This window comes from Giraffa tippelskirchi, chromosome 11, assembly GCF_054371585.1.
Source record: "Giraffa tippelskirchi isolate mGirTip1 chromosome 11, T2T-mGirTip1v1.2.pri, whole genome shotgun sequence".
NCBI lineage: Eukaryota > Metazoa > Chordata > Mammalia > Artiodactyla > Giraffidae > Giraffa > Giraffa tippelskirchi.
The window spans coordinates 79807772-79829697 of record NC_137285.1 but is presented as its reverse complement, the minus strand read 5'-3'; the positions used below and the strand labels follow the sequence as shown (position 1 = coordinate 79829697).

General features: G+C 34.3%; 1 protein-coding gene across 9 annotated transcripts in view; it reads left to right on the top strand.

The window, feature by feature from the left end:
• The window catches only part of GRIA4 (glutamate ionotropic receptor AMPA type subunit 4), a 622527-nt gene that overhangs the window by 566495 nt on the left and 34106 nt on the right, over positions 1–21926 (top strand). For 6 of the 9 annotated variants that reach the window (XM_081543903.1, XM_081543900.1, XM_081543901.1 and 3 more), the window contains 2 exons: positions 2497–2695; positions 8767–9014. The exons of 2 other annotated variants lie outside the window; for them this stretch is intronic. In XM_081543903.1, coding sequence (XP_081400029.1) covers positions 2497–2695; positions 8767–9014 — 447 coding nt within the window. The remainder of the gene's footprint in view (positions 1–2496; positions 2696–8766; positions 9015–21926) is intronic. One more of the 9 variants, XM_081543905.1, reaches the window with a different exon arrangement.

Here is a 21926-nt window from a genome sequence, read left to right as displayed (position 1 = left end):
TCATAACCAATTTTTCCAGATTGGCACAAAGTATGGATACATCATAAAGGTTAATTTCCCAATGGAAAAGAAATATATGGAACCCATCAGAACTCTCAAAAATCATTTAGTATTAATATTTCCTAAGGTGACTTGACCGGAGAAGGCAATGGCATCCCACTCCAGTGTTCTTGCCTGGAGAATCCCATGGACAGAGGAGCCTGGTAGGCTGCAGTCCATGGGGTCGCAAAGAGTCGGACACAACTGAGCGACTTCACTTTCCCTTTTCACTTTCATGCATTGGAGAAGGAAATGGCAACCACTCCAGTGTTCTTGCCTGAAGAATCCCAGGGACGGGGGAGCCTGGTGGGCTGCCGTCTATGGGGTAGCACAGAGTTGGACACGACTGAAGCGACTTAGCAGCAGCAGCAGCAGCTTGGTGACTTGACAGATGGAAACTAAATCTAAATTCTTAAGAAAAGAAATTTATTTTCATGTTATTTCCTGTACAAAATCAAATGTTTTTGTCATTGTTCAATTTTGAGCTCAACTTAAATCCTGTGTCAATTCAGTTCAGTCGCTCAGTCGTGTTCGACTCTTTGCGACCCCATGAATTGCAGCACGCCAGGCCTCTCTGTCCATCACCAACTCCCGGAGTCTACCCAAACCCATGTCTATCGAGTCAGTGATTCCATCCAACCATCTCATCCTCTGTCGTCCCCTTCTCCTCCCGCCCACCAATCCTACCCAGCATTAGGGTCTTTTCCAATGAGTCAACTCTTTGCATGAGGTGGCCAAAGTATTGGAGTTTCAGCTTCAACATCAGACATTCCAATGAACACCCAGGATTGATCTCTTTTAGGATGGATTGATTGGATCTCCTTGCAGTGCAAGGGACTCTCAAGAGTCTTCTCCAACACCACAGTTCAAAAGCATCAATTCTTCGGCGCTCAGCTTTCTTTACCGTCCAACTCTCACATCCATACATGACCAATGGAAAAACCATAGCTTAATGGAAATTTCTGCCATGAAATTACCTAAAACCTAAGTCAACATAGTAGGTTCCAGAGATACTTTTTTCTAAACAATCATAAACAAGCTAAGCAGTATACAGAGTCAGAAATGTAAATACCATGTATGTTTTACCTGTGGAGTCACAGCTCATGTCAGTTAAGACATAGTTTAGTTAAGTCTGACAAAAATGCAGCCAAACTACTGCTACAAGAAAAATACCAAATTTCTCTGAGAAAAGTAGCTGATGGCAAGAGAAGCTAAGAATTAAATAGTGGCTTATATTAGCATCACATATATGTGTATCATTTTAAGAAATATAATGCTTTCTTAAAAAGAGACATTTTAGCTACAATGCACTTTGTATTCCTTATGACCCAAGAACACTATAAATATGCATAAATTCCAATAACATAGGAATTTGAATAAATAATCTTCAATTAATGAAAAGAAATCAAAACAAATCAAGTAATAATTTTATGGTTTTTAAAATCAGGATTAAGTAAATTCTAAGTTAAAACCAATAGGTGCCACTTGTAACATTAAGAAGGGAGCATTTTAAGTTAGAAATGCCATGGAAAATATTAAGAAAATATTTAAAAATAATTGTCACAGGAATTTTAGATAGTCTGATGGTCCTATTGGGTGAAATCAGTTATGACTGTGCTCTGAATTTTTTACCCATTTCATTCTCACTTTTCCTCTGCTCACTCACACATCCTTGATAGCCAGAGAAAGGGTGAGAGAAAACATTTTTTGAGCTCTAGCATCAGTTTTCAGTACTGTCATACTGCACATTGACAAGTCACATGCTTTTGTCTCATGTGGGCAGTGGCAAAGAAAACATTTTTATACCAGTGTGGAAAGCACTTTAAGACATAGCTCATCCTCCACTCAGATAAGAAATGGAATATTCTTATCCAACAAACCAACAAAATGTTCTCAACTATGGTTCCTTGGAGACCAATCTTAGATATTTTTCTGGTCAAGCCCCACCTTGGCATATGTCCCATCTATCCTTGCATACCTCTGACTGAAGGTAAAAACAAGTTCTCTCACAAAAGCATCTACCACCTTGTATCAAATCTAAGAGCTTACCCATTGTTAAGATGCATTGCTATTTTATAACAGTGCTGCCAGTCAAACTGTGATACTGTGTTTTATCTCATCAAACATAGGCTGCATCCTAATTTCAGAGACACTGAAGTGTAAGAGGGGAGTCATTGAATTTAGCAAGTGTTCTTCCTCTGGATCTGAAGGAAAAGCATTTGGTTCCACATTTCTGCCAAGCAAACAATTAAAAGGAAAAGTATTTTTAAAATGGCATTTATACATTCAATATAGCATGAAAGATAACAAATGCTACAGAAATACTAGAATCATTTTGAGTTGACTATTCAGAACATAAAATGACACTTGCAATTATTTTTAAACATACACAATGGTATTTCTTTTCTTTATGTTGATTATAGAAAGGAAACTGTACATTGTCTTATTTATGTTTAGATCCCTCTCAGGACGAATTGTTGGAGGTGTTTGGTGGTTCTTTACACTCATCATTATATCATCTTATACTGCTAACCTCGCTGCTTTCCTGACGGTTGAGAGAATGGTCTCCCCCATAGAAAGTGCAGAAGATCTGGCCAAACAAACAGAAATTGCCTATGGAACACTGGATTCAGGGTCAACAAAAGAATTCTTCAGAGTAAGTTGAGGAGAAAACTAAAAAGGAAATGTTCATATCTTTGAAATTTAGGCAATTTTGCAAACAATTATACTATGGGCTCTAGCTATTATAGGCTTTGCAAACACAATGGTAACTGCTACATTTAAACATAGCTATGCTGTATATTTCTACTTGGATTTTAGTCATTTTAAGTTGCAAAAGCCGATTGATTTATTCACATTGCAAGAGGGACCCTCACTAAGGAAAAGTAACAGCAAAAAAGGTAAATAAAACAACTTTATTCAATAATTCATCCCAAAGATTCCAAAGTTGATAATGCCATGACAATACTTTATCTGGTAAGATTTGGATTTGTCTGTGCTTTGGGACTTAGAGCATAAAAATGAAAACAGGGCATAAAAAAATAAAATACAATTACCTTACTACATTTGAGTCTCAAAGCCTTAATAGCATGTTATGGTACTTATCTGAGGTTTATTGTTCCATAATATACTCTGTAACAATGGATTTCAAAGCAATATATTTGCTTTCTCACTAGCTAAAGAGAACAATAACTACCAAGTTCTAGCAACCTTGTAAAACATTGTGTGGTATTTCATTTGAGCTGATTTATCTGCTTTTGCAGATAAAATTTTTCAAACTGATATAACTGCATTTCACATATGGATATGATTCCTCTGGCTTGCCATCAGGATGGCAAGTATTTTGGAGGGTTTTTGTTTTCAGTTCTTAGTGCCACCCTAAGGATGAATTTTTTGATCAGAGAATCTCTTTTACTCTGGTTTTACTTAAATCCAGAAATATAAATTTCATAATATCTGATCAGAGATAAAGATTCATTTTGTGACTTCAGAACCAAAAAACTAAAAAGTAGTAAGGGTAATATTTTCACAGATATTTAGCTAGGTAATAATTGCATCTTATATTAGTATTAAACATCATTGCTTAGAGACTAGATATTTAATAATTTAGAGGACAAGATATATTTCACTATTTCCTAAACTATTATATAAAATTAATGATAGCCCTTTAAAGCAAATTCATTCTTATATATAGTACATGGGAAATTATACTTTCATTTTAAATGTATACATTTATTGTTTTCTCATTCAGGTTGCAAATTAAAAACAATGAAGATATTACTCCTTAAGCCAGACTTAATTTTCATGCACTTGAATTTTGATAAGATATCTCTCTTTTAAGATATTTTCTCTAAAAAAAAATTCAATTATAGTATTCTTATGTACTATAAATGGTGATGTAACACTAAATCACTGATGTAACATGGCAAGTCATTCAAAACTGTCAAGCCTGTCACTGCACATTGTGTTTTTAAAAAATGAAAAACCAGACAGTGAGCATATTTGTCAACAATTTGGAACATTACTAATAGATATAAAATTTTAAGTTAATTATAAAGTATTTGTAGATTTTTCTAAAACTGTAAATAATAGTCATGACAATACATTTTATTAACAATACTCTATGAATAAATTTAATTAGCCAAACTTTTTTAAGTTACTAAGTGCATCTCACTCTCTAAAGCTTTAATATAATAGCATACTGCTCTAATTCATTTGAGCATAACTTCAAAACCTTGCTAGAAATCTAAAAGGTGAAAGTGTTAGTCACTCAGTTGTGTCCAACTCTACGAGCCCAAGGACTATAGCCTTCCAGGCTCCTCTGTCCATGGGATTTCCCAGGCAAGAGTACTGGAGTGGGTTGTCATTAAAGTTTCACCCAAAAGAAAGTAGGTAAAATGTAGTGATTTGCCTAAAAATCAGTATGTATATGCAATAAAATAGTATACTAATTTGTGCTATTTATTGCATTTTACTGGAAAATGATGGCTGATTTTCATGTAAATAAAGCAAATGTTTATAGGTTCATCATTCTGCTTTGAATGAAAAAGGAGAAAAGAAACACCATAGTGATTTCCTGAAAATATTTCAAAGCTGCTGCCAAGTCGCTTCAGTCGTGTCCGACTCTGTGCGACCCCATAGACGGCAGCCCACCAGGCTCCGCCGTCCCTGGGATTCTCCAGGCAAGAATACTAGAGTGGGTTGCCATTTCCTTCTCCAGTGCATGAATGGGAAAAGTGAAAGTGAAGTCGCTCAGTCGTGTCCGACTCTTAGCGACCCCATGGACTGTAGCCTACCAGGCTCCTCCGTCCATGGGATTTCCAGGCAAGAGTACTGGAGTGGGGTGCCATTGCCTTCTCCGATTTCAAAGCTAACTCTCTGTAAATCTCTTTGTCATCAAGTACATTGAAAATATTATTTCAATCTTTATAGAATTTTTAAAAACTGCTCAAATTTAAAAAACTAATGAGGTAGATAAGAGAATATATTGATTAAAAATATAGAAATAAAGAAAGCTGCTTCCTAGACACAGAGTCTTCCATATAGATTGTGCAGTCACCATGCCCTATGTCCTTTCTGTCCTACCCAATTCCAATTTTAAAGTTGAAAGAGTTTTATAAGTATAGGTATTTATGCTGTAGAAAAGTTGAACCCAAATGGGACAGGAAAATCATTTTCCCTGGAAGCGCACTTCCAGGAATGCGTAAATGTCAGTTCTCTGATAAAAACCTCATTCATTTCCTACCCTGTGTTCTCCTTCCTCTCTCACACATGATGACCTGGTTTAAATAAACTATGTCTGATAGGCTGAGGAAGCAGACCGTGAAAGGTATTTTTGTCCTTATCAAAATGTTTTCTTACAGGAACACAGTAATGGTACATCTATCAGCTTCACTAAATTGCCTCAGGCAGTTATCTGTACTCAGAACTTCAAAAAATGTTGCCGTTGTTCTGGGAAAAGATTTAAGCCATGGGGAAAATAACATCCGAATTCAACTATTGCCTTGGTTTTGTCCCATTAGGAAACTTGATAAGTCTCTTGTTCTGTGCACCTTGTTAAGCATACACATAGAGGCATTTAAAGAAATTTTGTGTTTGTCACTTAATGACTGGCTTTTGTAAAGGCCCTTTTACATTATACCTGATTTGAGCACACTGATTTTCATTTCAGTGCAATTTTATCCTGTGTTTGTCATCAGTGAAATTATGAATGCATAAATGAGGTGGATTAGTGTCTCAGTTGTTATAATATGATCATAGTGCATTGATGAGCTCTCACTGGAACTTCAGTCTTGCTCCATAAGCTACGAAAAGCAGGAAATAATTCACATGATAACAATGTAAATATCAACTACAGTGTATGACATTTTTATATTTATATTAAAAGCAGAAATGGCAAAATACTTAATTTTGAGAAATTAAAAAGAAAGCACATTTTTAAATCTCCAAGAATGATTTTAAATAATAAAATAGTGTTCTAAATGAAATAGCTTCCAATATATTGTGTTTCATAATAAAGATGAAATTGACATTAATTTTATAATTTTAAAAAATAGTGACATATTACCTTTGCTTATTATCTTGAGCATGTTCACGCCCCAAACCTGATCTTTACCATTGAAGATGAAGATATTAAAAGTGCTATTATCACTACATTTATGAATTTCCAGGGTCTGCAGAAATTTCCTCAGTTTAGCCTGTCTTAGCAAATTTATAACGATTACCTTGCCTCATTCCTTAACAACACCCTCTTACAGTGACAGGTAAGGCACAGCAATATTATTTCCAGTCCTTTACTTCTTGAATTCTCCCACCTTACCTTCTCCACCATGTGGATTTGATTTTTCCTAAACCATGCCCCTTTTAAATCAGAATCAGAATTTTTAAACATTAACATAGTGACACACCATCTAAATTTTTTTTCTAAAGAGTTTCTTTCATCATTCCTAATTTATATTATACTGATACATAAGAACTGTTAAGCGTAATTACACTAAAGATTCCTCTTTCTTCAGGATTTTAAAGGAGTTAGTTTCTTTTGCATTTACAGTATATATAATTCAATATGATTTAAACAAATACAGCAGTAATTTTCCTCACATTAATATTATGGGAATGGACTACAATAAAATATCAATAACAAAGGTATTTTATTCCTTTACAAAAATCACTTGCTTTAATATTCTGTTGCATTTATATTGTAAAATTACTTGCATAATTACCAAGTCCTAAAATTTTTCTTTTTTTCCATTTTGCTGTGTTAGTTTTGTTTACTTGTTTCTTGTTCCTGTAATGAGATACTGAATAATAAGAAAGTTGGCAAGTAACAAACATGATTCTTGTATTCTTAAATTTTTTAAAAGAAATTTTAATCAAAATAATACTCAGATTTTATTTCTTCTGGTTTCAATTTAGTAAACATAGTGAAGCAAATATATATATGTTTTACTATATGGCTAATAGATGTTTACCAACAAGTCTCTAAATTGAAATAACCAGAATAGATGTTTAAAGACAATCAGTATTAAGTGATCCAGGGATTTTATAATTTTCAGAGATTGGAACTCACTGTAAAATGGAATAGCTCATTCTCCGGAAAAGAACTTCATTATTAGAGATGAAATGAATGGGGCCTAGCAATATGGCCTCCCTAGTGGATCTCATTGATTCAGATAATCTTCTGCCCTGGAACCACATAGAATTTTTGCAACTGAAATATAGTTGGCATAGAATGTTCCTAATGTGAGGATTTCTGTAGCCAGAAGTAACCTGTCATTACCTGAACACACATACACAAATATATCAGGATCTCTGTATCATGAGATAGTTTTAAGTGTTAATAACGTAAAAACATTTAAGATACCTATCTCCTGAAATAAATAATTTCTATTTTCTGAAAATTATCAGGATATCTATTTCCCATCTGATATTTGTCACTATTTGAATATATATTAACATAAAATATCTGGAGTTTGGTTTTTTAGTTATGCAAACATCTTATGTGGCTTATTGTATAGATTTATTGACTGCTAAATTTCCATCTTATGAAGCCAAAATTTTGAACACCACTTTTAATCAATCATATGAGTAATTTGCTTTTGCCCAGAACATGTATTCTTAAGTTTGCTATTCAGGTTCCTTGTCGATTATTGAATATCTGCTTCTTGTTGGATTCTATTTTCTGGTAACCAAACAAAGTTGGCTTAAATAATTATACACGATACTCAGAATTTGGCCTCATGCATAGAGTCAAGTTTGGTGGAAATCTCCATTACTTTTAGTTTTGACCCGGGTGCAAAATTTCCCCACTTTGCTACTGAACAAAAATAACTGCACCAGATAAAAGTCTGTGCGTATCATTGTATTAACAAACACCAAACAGGATTCAGGCTTTTCTATTTTATCAAACACATCCTTAGGGATATTTGCATTCATTTGGATATACTTTCACATTAAAAAAAAAAGAATGTGTGGATAAAAAATATAATATGAATGCAGATACCCACAAAAGGAATTGAATAAATTAAGTACAAAAAGCAGTGTAGATTGAGCCAATAAATAAAAAAATAAATAAAATTTCTTTACTGAAGTCAAAGGATTAGAAAAACTAACTTTCCAAAATAGAAAGTGGAAAAACTGGAATCACTTCTCTTTAAGTTTAATGTATGTTCTATTTGGAGATTTTGTTAGAAAAGATCTAAAAATGTTTTGATGGACCTAAAATTTGATTCTTGTTTTATAGATATTTGGTTTACAAACTAGGGCAGATTTCTTCTCCTCCTTTGGTGCTAAACTACTGACTTGATAGGGACTGCATATTTTGTATGTAGCTTTTTAGAATGGTTCTCATTAAGACTTGGAGACATGGAAAAATATAAAAATAAAACAATATAACAATTCTCCTTCTTTGCTATAATTCAGTACAACTCTCTCTATGGATGTCTATATTTTATAAAAATAATAAGTTGTTCTTTAAGCAGTTAACTAGGATAATTATGGCATGAGGTACCTTTTTCATCAAATATCACTTTTAAATATCTTTCATTTCAGTGATTTTCTTAAACAATGGTAAAAGGCAGTTTTCTAATTGAAAAAAAAAAATAGTGCTATTATGACAAATTGGAATTAGGGGGTAATGTAAAAGGCTTTATCCTGATTCCAGTTCAGTCAATATTAACATCTTGTTCCCTTCTTTCCTGTATTTAATTTTATTTTAATTTCCTCCAGAGATCAAAAATAGCAGTGTATGAAAAGATGTGGACCTACATGCGATCAGCAGAGCCATCAGTGTTCACTAGGACTACAGCTGAGGGAGTAGCTCGTGTCCGAAAATCCAAGGGCAAATTTGCCTTTCTCCTGGAGTCCACTATGAATGAATACATTGAGCAGCGAAAGCCATGTGACACAATGAAAGTTGGAGGAAATCTGGATTCAAAAGGCTATGGAGTAGCAACGCCCAAGGGCTCGTCATTAAGGTGGGTGGAATAGTATAACAATATAACATGTGTTGTTATAGTATTCCACCTTCCCTGATGTCCCTGAGAGAATTATTTTGTTTTGTGTGTGAACATGGTATGTTTGTTTGTTTTTCTTTTTCTCCATTTCATATTTTTTGGTCAACAATCAGGTAATTTTTTTTAATTTTAGAATAATTAATCATAATCAACATATATCTTTTAAGGCCATATAAAAACCAAACTGGTTGAACACTAGCTGCTTCCAGTGGGCCTAAAACATGGGTAGCATATGCTTCTATATCTCATCAACTTTTTTTGGTCACTGAAATCTACATTCTCATTGTGTCAGTAATAATTCTACATTTTTCATTATTTTTAAAAATTATGCCTGCCCACTAGTTTCTATGAAGAAATCAACATCTTCTAGAAAAACACTTTTTTTTCCATTTCAATCTTTCATTTATTATGACATCATTATATTTTTAGAAAATCCTGATGTTTTACTGATGCTAACTTTACAAATCACATTTATTTAAAAATGCAGGAGGGAAAACCGGGCTCTGATTTTATGGTGCTTACTCAAGTCACACTCTCATCTGTTGCAAAGGGAGTATGGCATAAGTAAGATCTGTAAAATTAGACCCAATAACAATGCAAAACTGTTAACACATAGACCCCTAAAATATGACTTATGACTAAAGCATCACACATGTGGTTAATAGCCCACAAATGTTAAAAGTGGCACTTGAATTCTCAAGGAAATGTTGGTAAAACCTGCCCTTTTTACCCTTTTGGTCCTGGACATAGAAAATCCACATGTTTATGTCCAGGAGGCAGTGTTTCCTATTTTCCTTAAGTAATAAAGGCTGCTTTTGAGTTACTGGGGCTAGAATAAAGCTGGGGTCAAAAGTGACAACTGACAAATTACTCTGGTCTCAGTGCTGTTTAGGAGAGATTCATACAAAGCACAGATTCAAGAGGAAATCAGAATCTTTGCTAAAGGAATTAACCAAGAACCTGATCTTGAGAAATGATGTTTCTGGTAAGCTTCTGAGAAATTAAGGTAATAAGACCTGTACTATTGCCTAGTTAAGAGTGAAAACAATATAATAATATGTGATTGGTTTCAAAAGGGGGAACTGCAAAGTGCTTTGGGTGTATGTATTGGGTGGTGGAGGAGTTGAGACAAATATAAGAAACAAATACTAGTACTGAAAAGTTGTGTTAAACCAATATTTTGTGCTTGCAAACAACACTGTAATAATTAGAGAGCGGTGTCATGTTATGTTCAAAAGGGAGGATTTTTAAAGAGATAGGAAAAAGTTAGCCAGTAAGGACAAATTTGAGTGTAAACTTCGGCAATTCTGAAGTCAGGTTTATTTGAACATACTTCCCATGTGAAACTGGAGAAATGTGCAAGGGGGAAGTCCAACATAAATTATCCGTGGGAATCCTCTAACTATAACAGAGGAATCTGTAGTTCTTAAATAATGCTGGGCAAGGTATACATCAATAAATAATTGTTAAATATCAAAATAAATAAATCAATTATCCATGATAAAATTCTACCCCAAATTATTTTAGCCATTCAGAAACTTAAAGTGGCATCAGGATATTTGGTCTTTAAAGGGTTTATTTTGTTTAATGAAATAAAAGAAAGATATAATCTCAATGAGGCCACGTGGCAAATACATCTCCATCAAAATAGTAACTACAAGAGTACAAAGTATAAATAATTTTTAAAAAACCCAAAGGGAGACAGCTATGGTGGTTGATATGTAGATCACTGTTCAGACCATTGATTACATTCACTGGATGTAGCATTTGCTCTTAGTTAATTCTCTGCGGATGTGGCTGCCTTGTCCTCTGTCTTGTGTCTACTGATAAAAGTCAAGTTTCAGGGACTGAATTTGGCCCGCAGATACTGGTGCGTCTGACTCCCATTGATAGCAACAGTGTTTTCGTCTTAAATGTGCCACTTTGTCAAATCCACACTACAGGGATTGTTTGGGGGGAAGCTGAAGGACTTCATCTGTCTAGAACTGTATAATAATCAGCTCTGGCCTCCCCCTGCTTTTCCTGTCTTTCCTTGGATCTTGTTAATGAGGCAGTTGTTAAACTCAGCTTCCTGGGTGAAGAGTTTGTTTATGTGCTTTGCTTTATACATGTCACAATTTCCTGAGCAAGCTGGCCCCTGCATGACAAAAACAGTCATTTTGTCCTGCCTTTGAGAATAATGGAAGGGCACTGAGGGCGAACCAGCGTTCACCTCACCCACACCTCTTCACTCTTCACACTCAGACCTGCTGAGTAGGAGGCTCATTAAGCTTAAATTCTTCTTCTTATTCAACCAGCAACCTTCTGCTTCAAAACAGGGAAACTAACATAGAGAAGAATGTAGAGATGGACTAATAGGCACCTTCTGTATAAAGGATAAAATGCAAAAGAATTGCAGTCCTTAGAGCAAAATCCAGAGGGTATACCTGAATCGGAGTATCTTTGAAAGCTGTCTTCCTTATTTGTTCAGTTGAGACTAAGTCTGTTTTCCTGTAAGATCTTTTTTAACCAGATTTTGGGGTTAATAGTTCTGGATACAGTGAGACTGGCCTATTTTATTGTCATTAATTATAGCTTTCTTTCAAATGCTGCTGTTTTTATTCATGGGCAACATGAGACTTTAAGAAAAGGAAAAAAATCTTCCTTCTATATATGTATACATAGTAAAGTTGTATACTTTACTATCAAAATAGTGCTTTCTTTTGTATATTATCTATATTACACTAGTTTCTATACTCCTATCTTTGCCATGCAATAAGTAAACTGATAAAGATTCCTTAAAGTGAATCATAATGTAGTTAATACAGATTTATTGGCTATTAAATGGTTGTTAAATGAGAAATACCCTTTTTAAAGATATTCATGGTATCTAGAATCTTCAAGTACCTCTAGGGAACCTAGTAGTAGGTCATATCTTCAGAATTCTCCTGGCCTTTGTAAGAATGTGTATACTTGACCTTAACGTTTGGAGTCAAGTAAAAGAACTGGTCTTCTGGGAATTCCCTGGAGGTCTGGTGGTTAGGACTTGTTGCTTTCACTGCCCTGAACCTCTGTTCAGACCTTGGCCAGGGAACTAAGATCCTGCAAGCCACATAGTGCAGCTAAAAATAAAATTTAAAAAGGAAAAAACTAATTTCCTGTACTTTTATTATTCAATAGTTACAATCCCCACTCAAATGTTGCCTTCTCTAAAGATATGCAGTATTTGTGGAACTGTTGCTAGTATAAGACTAATGATCTGTCAAAAAAAATGTCTTTCAAGAGAAAGCAGCCCCAAAAGAACTTCATCAGTGTTTGAACTCTGGAGGGAAAAGAGGTCCAGTTAGACTTGCTAATGCCACAGGAACCTGTGGCAGTGGGAGCTGATCCTTTGAAGCCAAGCACATCATGCTTAGTTTAAAAGAAGCAACTTAGAACCCCCACAGCAATAGCATGGCAGGGGGAGACGAGGTACTAAGAATGGAACTACCAGGGGACATCTTCATTGGACCTTTTATTTGAGTGTTAAACACAATCACTGCCCTCATCAGACACTTGGCTCAATTCTAAATCTGTATCAGGGTAGGTAGAGTTCTCTGTATGCCAAATTATGTTTCTTCCACTTTAGAGTATTTTTTAGAGCAGATGTATTCAATTTAACATTTAAGTTCATGTGTGAAAAATATATTCTCTATAAGCAACCACTTTCCTATGTAAAATTTGTGGGACATATTTAGTCATCAGTTCAAGAGTTCTTAGAAAGTTAGAAAGGAGGAGTTTCTTGATATTATTTGTGAGAATAAAGTTGTACTCTTATTTTTGGTGTTAGTAACAAGTCAATTGTTCTCACTTAACGTAGACACTAGTAAAACTTAAAAGTGCAGAAATTTAAAGCTGAGTACTTATTAGTACTCGGCCTCAAGTTAAATATGATTTTAATTTGTTTTCTGGAAATGAATTACAAAAGATTAGTACACAATTTTGGTTTTTTTTAACTATTATGGGAAAAGAGAGAGATTCTCATTTATAAATATCCTTCATTTTATTTGGTGCCATATTAAAAAATGCTACAGATAACTGACATATTTAAAAATGCTATACAAAAACTTAGTTCTTGTGATCTCTTTATGTTTTGGAACTTAGTCTGATAGCCTAAAATGCACTCATACAGACATCCATAGCACCTCTCAGCACACGTGAACACAAACACATGCAATTCCCCCTGGCTGTGATATGCTTCAACACTTACCCTGTTTGCTGTTAGAGATGTGGAAATACCAAGTATTTCACATTCGTGTGGTAAAGGTATCTGTGTTAAATGTGTCCCAGGGGGAAATCCTTCTCTTTAGCATTCATACGTTCCATCCTTCTCTTGCTTGATACTGAGTACAGTAGGAAACATAAACCTTTCCACTGCCATTTAAAATTTTAGGATCTTCATTTAGCTCTTTTCCTACAATTAAAAGATGATTAAAATTACAACTTCCCACGCAAAGGAAAAAAATCTTGCATTTTTCTACATTTCTTTGAGATTCATCAAGCATTAACATTTTTCATTCTTCCCACTTATTAAAAATAAATGCTAATATGATTTGCTTTCATTCATTTGCCAATTTATTCAACAAATGGTTATTGAGTTTCAACTGAGAATTTACCAAATAGATTTCAAATTGTTCGCTCTAGGGATGTTTTGTGGCTAGCTAAGTAACACCATTTGACTGTTTCTAAATTCAATATTCAGCTGTGTTTCTAAATTCAATATTCAGCTCTCCATTACATTTAGAAGCTATATTTTAGTAACTTGCCTGAGAAAAGTGAATAATATGTGTCTGTTTTAGTTTATACTACTTCAAAGAGGATTAAATTTAACAAATAAAATGGCTAAAAAAGAAGTTCAACAGGTAAACATTTACGAACTGATTTAACAAGAGATCTAAAACTAGGTCTCCCTTTTGACAGTGCAGTGAAAAGCCAGAATCCCACACTGCTGTTCTTCCATCCCACACTATTATCTTGTAAACAAATACTCTTAAGTATAAAGAATTCCCCCCAAAAATATCTATATCCTATAAAATTCAAGTTAATTCCATTTCAACACACAACTAATATGAGTGCAGAATCTATAACCAACCAAGTCAGGCAACCTTGCGTTACACATGCCACATATATTTAGGAAACATAAAGTTGTCTCTAAGTTCATAATCTGATATGTATAAATATGCTGAGATGTGCTTCCTCTTGGTATATGTCTAATAGCTGGACAAGTTCCATATTATGTACTCATCTTTATAGATCATCTCACTACAAGAATTGGTTTCCAGAATTGCAGTACTAGTGTTCAGGTTATAAAGGGGACCCAGATAAACAAGAAAGCAAGTGAACAATGAGTCTGTTCAGCCAAGATAATGTCAGCCAAGTTTGTTTGGACTGGTTTGTTATTCATATTTAAGAGAAGGAAGATAAAATATTTTGACAGTCATTTGAAATGAACTGGAAAATAGTAAAGACTATGGTTTAGAATTATATTCTGTTTTAAGTAGAAATAAGAAGCTGTAACCTCTTTATTTTATAAATGTTGATTTCTCCCGAAAAATCAGTCCTATAACTTTTGTTTTCAAAATGATATAAAATACGTTTGAGATAGCTTTGCTGCAAGCATAATATCATATGCACCTGGCAACACCTGAAGAGAAAGTCACCATTCAACTCTCCAAAATACCTCACCTGGCCTCAAACCTTCTCATAAATGGCATTATATTGACTCTAAGAACATTTTATCAATAATAATTATACAAACAGAAGTTAGAAATACTATGAATACATTGTCTAGCCTCCATTAATACCGCAAATGGCTTTTTCATGATTAAAAGTAGTTTATTTTTAATGAACAGGTACCATACATTCTGAAAACCTAAAACATTATTAGGACTCATTCAAAGAATGAAATATTCTTTCAAAAACTTTGTAAAGCCATTTCAACACGTTTCTCTACCGTCACACAACTCAACAATGAAAAAACACTAAAGGCATAAAAATATTCTTAGCATTAAAGTGTGCCTTTAAAAGTATACTATGCCAAAATGTGCAAGAAATCTATTGCTTTAAACTCTACTGACCAAAATCATGACATCATATTGAAATAACCGTGGTTTTATTTATATTGCTTTTTCTCTAAGATTCTCAATGAAGAAAGTACACAAGTTTTTTTTTTACAGAAATGTTAAAAATTCGATCTGTTTTCTCTAAGTGTTAATTCTTTGAGAGTTTGCCAAAATAAAGATCAAACTGGAGTCAATCAAACAAGTGTAACATAAGCAACTCACTTTCAAAGGCGATATGAGTAATGGACCCCTCTCCATTGTTGCTTTACTAGGCAAGTTTGTGTAAAAACTGTCAAGAACTATCTGCAAGGCCTCTGCTATTATAGAAGCCTAATCATTTCATATTTGGAGGTGAGAGATATGCAACTTCTGAACGTCCTTTTTTGATAGAGTAACAGGCCAGAATACTATTAGTAAATAAGAGAAGATATCACCAGATCCCCAGTCCCTAGTCTCCTCTCTTTTCAGGCGCTTGTAACAAGGACCACAGAAAAAGTATTATCAACAAGTCATTGCTACTGACTTTAGCATGAAAAGCAAATGCTTTTTAAAAAGCATGAGAAATAGAAAACTTAAAATTAAACCAATATCCGGAACCCTAAATCAATACCCTAACCTTTGGCTTATGTGTGAGACTAGGCTAGCCAGAAGTAAATAGGATCCAAGAAAAATGGACCTGATTGTCTTCCAGAGTAAATATGAAGGGCATAGACTAAAATAAAAAAGAATTACTTTCTATGAAATGATAAAGTAATGATAATATAAGGCAAAGAATCAGTCTATCATTTAATTAATATTTTTAATTTGTTCACTTTTAAGACATAATGTTTGCATTTAGCTTAATGTATACTCTAAAAATTGCTGGGCAGGCTATTTCAAAAGTGAAATAATATTAGTAAAAATACAGCATTATAGCTTTCAAACCACTTTCACATATATATATACATATACATATATATTTACCTGCTCCTTTTAACCCTCTTATGATGTCACTTTATTATAAAGGAAGACGTGAATTAGAGATGTTAAGTGACTTGCCCGCAGCCCCACAGCTGAGATTGGAAATGAGATCTTCTAACTCTCTCCAGTGCTCTTATGGGAAAAGAACAACAACAACAAAAACCTCTTTCCTATAACTGAAGTTTACTTTGAAAGGTTATTGAACAGATTCTGTGATTATTCCATGCTGTAGTTTCATCAATATTGATAATTTCAAGATATATTGAAAATACCCATATAAGAACTCAAGAAATTATAACGTTTAATTCATATTATAAACTAAAGAAATTCTTGCTAAGTTAACTAAATTAGACAGAGGTAGGTTTCAGGTAAACACAAAGAAAGATTTTAAAGCAATTAAAATGGGTTCAAATAATGGGGGGAAATTGGCTATGTTTCCCAAACTGTTCCAATAGAAGAGATTCTCATGTCTCAGAGAGTACAGACAGTGACATCTAAATTCCCATTTCACTTTGAGAGTCTGAGATTCTGGGTCATGTCTTGAACTGTCTTTAGTAAAACAACCAAAGAATTCTGTTATACCTCTTTGAAGCTGTAGACACTTAATAACACTAGGGGAAAATTCATTCCCAGAATTTCAATTTCAATAGAAGCTCATCAGGTTTTGGGATTAAGTAATTCACTAATTAAGTAAATAGCTGCTTTTATCATAGTCTGTCTACAATGTGAAATGGAAAAGTATTTAAAGAAAGCACTTCTGAGAGAACCAGAGAGACACAGTTCTTGTATAATTATATAGAGTTTTAAAATTAGATACTGACATCAAATTTTTGGCAATACACAAATCTGACAAAATCCTTTGAATTATATGAGTGGTATGACATCCCACTCCAGTACTCTTGCCTGGAGAATCCCAGGGATGGAGGAGCCTGGCGGGCTGCCGCCGTCTCTGGGGTCGCACAGAGTCGGACACGACTGAAGCGACTTAGCAGCAGTAAAACACCTAAAGTGAAGCACATGCATGTAGAAGGGCTTTCTTTAGTTTTTTAAGAATGAAACATATTTTTCCATATCTAGATATGATTTTAAAAATGGATCTGTATAATATTGTATCCCGTATTGTTTCAGTATATAATACTTGAGAGTGTTTATATTTAAGGGCACCATAATATCCCCAACAGCTTTATTACTATTTAATTTCTTTTCCATTTTTTTTCCTCATCATAAATAGCAATCAGTTAATGCCCTGAAGCAGGAAGACTGCACAGCCATTGTGATTGTAACCAAGCCTGGCAGTGTACCTACAGTTTTTCTTATTCATAGATTCTCAGATTATTTGGAATATAAAGGTATTTCTGTCAAAACTCTGTCATATAAGTGGGCTCCATGGATGAAGTAGGTGTTTCATAAAATATACTTTTTTTCTATTTATAGCATAGATTTATGATTTCTGAATGTATCTTTTTCAGAAAAAAAGGAAAGTATTTCTGTATATTTTCTTTAGAATTTATAGAGTATAAGGGATAAAGACAGCTTTGTCAAAAGAGCCATTCTTAGAATCTTCATTAAAGAGATGATGTTAAAGTTTCTAAGGATGAGAAAAATGTGTATATTTGTAGTTGGAGGAGTTCTATTGTGCCATAGAAATATTATGGAACTTTAAAGTGATTAAAGATCATAGGGTGACTCTAATGCTAAATAAGTGGTAATACTAATAGATGTATAATACAGAATCTTCCATACAGTGTTTTTTCCCTGCATATATTCATAATAGCCATTTGACTAACAGCTACATCCTTCATTCTGATGTCTCTGGAATATATTGTGACAACCTGAGCTTCCAAAAATATATCCATTTTCTCACTTGATGTCATTTTACTTGATAAAGAATTTTAATAAGTTACCCAAAGTTAAATAACAATAGCACATGATCTTGTATGGGTTCAGGCTCATTCTTGGTCTCCACTTTCCTCTACGTCTCACAGAATTTAATTAACTGTCTGGTATTTGATTTTTTATGGGATCCAGTCACTATCTCTGAAATTATGTCAAGGAGTATCCAGGAATTGGCTCAAAGGTCAATTAATTAGACAGTGGTCTCTGAAGAGATGAAGTCATTCAAGTAAGAAAAGAATATATCATGTATAACTGACTTTCTTTGTTGTACAGCAGAAATTTCAATTTTAAAAAAGACCATATCAGAGACCATATAAATGAAAAAGATTAATATCTACTACATATCAAGCATACATATATGAATATATTTTCCCCCACAGCCCTTTGATGTTGGTATTTTCATCTGGACAGATGATGGTGTTGAAACTCAAGTCAAATAACTGAGAAATGACAGAACTGGAATAGAAGCCCATTATTGTATAATTACCAGATCCATGCTCATTTCACTATGCTGTCTTGTTTCTCTCCAAAGAAGCCAAGAGTCCTAGTTAGATAGACACGTTAAGAAAAGAAAAAAAAAACAATCCCATATTTATCTTACCTATGATTATCTGTTTTGAAAAATTAAATCATATAGTTTGCAATCATACTCATCTCCCAGACTTTTTATTAATCTTCCAATCTAATGACCTATTAAGGGTTTTTTTTTCACTTTTACAATAATTCTAGTTCATATCAGATTTAGTACTGCTCCAAATATGATGTTGCTTCTAGTATTATCATTTTACCCTCAAAAGACATGAACATCAGGGAAATAGGTTGAAACATCACAGCGTGCCTCTCCCTACCTGGGGAACTCTAGGTACTCTCATGGTACACCCTACATAACTCACTCCTGATGAAAATTAACAAGTCAATACTCTTCCATAAATTACTTTGCTCTAAGTCAGTATTCAATTTATTGGAGCTCTAATAAAATAGACTAACTAGAGAGCAGACAATTTTGTCTCCCTTACACAGCTAATGTTGGTTTAATCCTTAAATGGATCTTAAGTTCAATTCAGTGAATGCTCCAGTATATCAGACAGTTGGTAGTGTCTTGTGAGACATGAGAAAAGGATCAGCCAGAACTGAGCTTGACTTTAATACAAGACCATGTTCTATTATTGTTTAACTTTGGGTATTTCTCCCCTAGGAGGAGGACAGAGGAGAACTAACCAGCTCCAGGACCAAGGTAAGAGGGGAGTTTTCTTTCAAAAGAATGGGTTCCATTTATTTGAAGGAAACCCCTCCCCCACCTATTTTTAATCCTCTTTTCTTTCTACATTTATATTTTTTAACTTAACAGGATTAAGAAACCAGCTTGCCACCTGTACATAATAGTTATTTGAATACCCACTTACAAATGTAATAGCAGGATAAAGAACCTTCACACGTCTTATCAGTTATATGCTAAGGTTTTTCATCATCATTAAACATCAGCGCCAGTCTTCTATTAAGGATTAGCTTCTTATATAGGTCTTAGGGAATTGTCATCAGTTTGGAATTTTATTACATGTAAAATATGAGTGGTAACTGACAATCAAACCATAATGGATAATAAGGTTGCAAAAATTTTGGTAACATCCAAGGTGTTTATATAGCAAATATATCATTATTAAGGAATTGTTTAATTTAAATAAGCAGCTGATGCAATTTAAATGATATATAATGGTAAATATGGTCAAGTTAGACTTAGTGTGAAGTAATATATATTAGTGAAATTTTAAGGTACCTTTTGAAAGCTGTGGTTAGAAAAATCTAAGAGGAAAGGGAGGTAATATTGTTTCAACCAGTATTTCTCCATGCTTATAGAAGCACTTACCAGGCCTCTTGCATTGCTATTAATGGTTCCCAGTGATACTTCTCATGTTTTATGTTGTTATCCATAAACATAACATCAGTGTTCTCTGAATTTAATACCCTATTTCAAATTGGTCCCTCCATGGGGGAGAAGTGCAAAGCGAGAAGCAAGTGAAATCCAAAGTGAGAATTTATAAAACATCCAGAATTTGAGATATTTGAAGAAGTCTTATAGATTATGGAGGGATCAGCTCTCAGATTCTAGCCAGAAATATTTTTTTGTTATTGTTACTCTCAAGAAGGCTAGATCTTACATGACTCAAACAGATTTTAAGAAAGCTCTAGAATCATATAACTAAGACACTTGTGGATAAAGAAGGAAATTTTAGAAAAAAAAGAAGAAATGTGCGGAAAGAATGAGAATTCAAGCAGTGAGTCACTAGTAAATAATCATCTTTCAGAAACTGTTTTTTCTTTGTTACAGATATGTTTAGAATCTTGACATCAGCTTAAAATTGGATTTGGGGGGTTCTAGTGAGAAAGAAACGGAAAAGGCAATGGTACCCCCATTCCAGTACTCTTGCCTGGAAAATCCCATGGACGGAGGAGCCAGGTAGGCTACAGTCCATGGGATCGCACAGAGTCGGACACGACTGAGCGACTTCACTTTCACTTTTCCCTTTCATGCACTGGAGAAGGAAATGGCAACCCACTCCAGTATTCTTGCCTGGAGAATCCCAGGGACGGCGGAGCCTGGTGGGCTGCCGTCTATGGGGTCGCACAGAGTCGGACACGACTGAAGCGACGCAGCAGCAGCAGCAGCAGCAGTAGTGAAAGAAAATCATTTCAGAAGGATATATTATTGTAGAGATTGTTGCCTTCTGAGCAGGAACCATAGTAGTCATTTAACTAGGAATGTACATGAATGTACATACAAACTAGAAACGTGATTTTATACCAACATTTACGTAGATTAATGATATTGCTTTGTAGTGCTAAGTCGCTTCAGTCATGTATGACTCTCTCAATACTATGGACTGTAGCCCACCAGGTTCCTCTGTCAGTGGGATTCTCCAGGCAAGAAGACTGGAGTGGGTTCCGATACCCTTCTCTAGGGAACCTTCCTGTCCCAGGCGATGGAACCCAAGCCTCCTGCGGCACACACATTATAGGCAGATTCTTTACCACTGAGCCACTGGGGAAGCCCAATGATATTGCAATGGTCACCTAATCCAAAAACCTAACTACTGAACTTTTAGCAGATAAAGCATTTTGTCAGATAGAACTTAACTTTGGCTTTCTCACTCACTGACTCTCTTAGTGAAAAGTATAGGCTATATTTAAGGTAACTTACTTATTCCTAATGTATTTATTCCTGAATTTTATCATGCCAGATACATGGATTGCTTAGGCAAAAAAAAAAAAAAAAGAAAAAAAGTCACAATATTTTTAGTAAAGTATTGATGTGTTAGAATTTGACACCCACACAGACATTAGTTATGTCAGGCAGATCTGTTATATACTTTGAATTCTTAAAAAATGTATCATGATAATCTCATTCTAAGAAAGAATTTGTGGTTCTGCAGTGATTTCTAGCTCTTTTGGATAACCTGAAATTGAGATAAAACATCATTTTTTCTTTTTCTAGTTTCTCAGTAAAGCGAAAGTACTGATCTCATGTTACCTGCATTTAATTTATTAAATATATTAAAACTAGATGGTGAAAGTGCCCAAACTGGTCATTTAAAAAATATCCAACCCCTGATGAGAAGCTAATAGTTAAAAGACAGTGTGATATTGTTCTAGTATTAACATCAATAGGAGCAACGGTAGGTGAGACTATTTTAATAATTCAAACTTTCTTCCTATTGAAATTTTGATAAAAATAAGTGAGAGAATATGTTTCTGTTTTGAAATATGATTGTATGCCCTGTTGCTCTCAAAGATAAGAGCTTTGTATTTCACTTAGAATGGCATAAGCTTATAATATTCACAGACAAATGTATTTAGAAATCCAAGTCTTCAATTCTTTTCAGAGAATAATGGAAAAGCCACACGTTCTCCTAGTTATGAGCCTCCTTTGAATGGCAAGTTC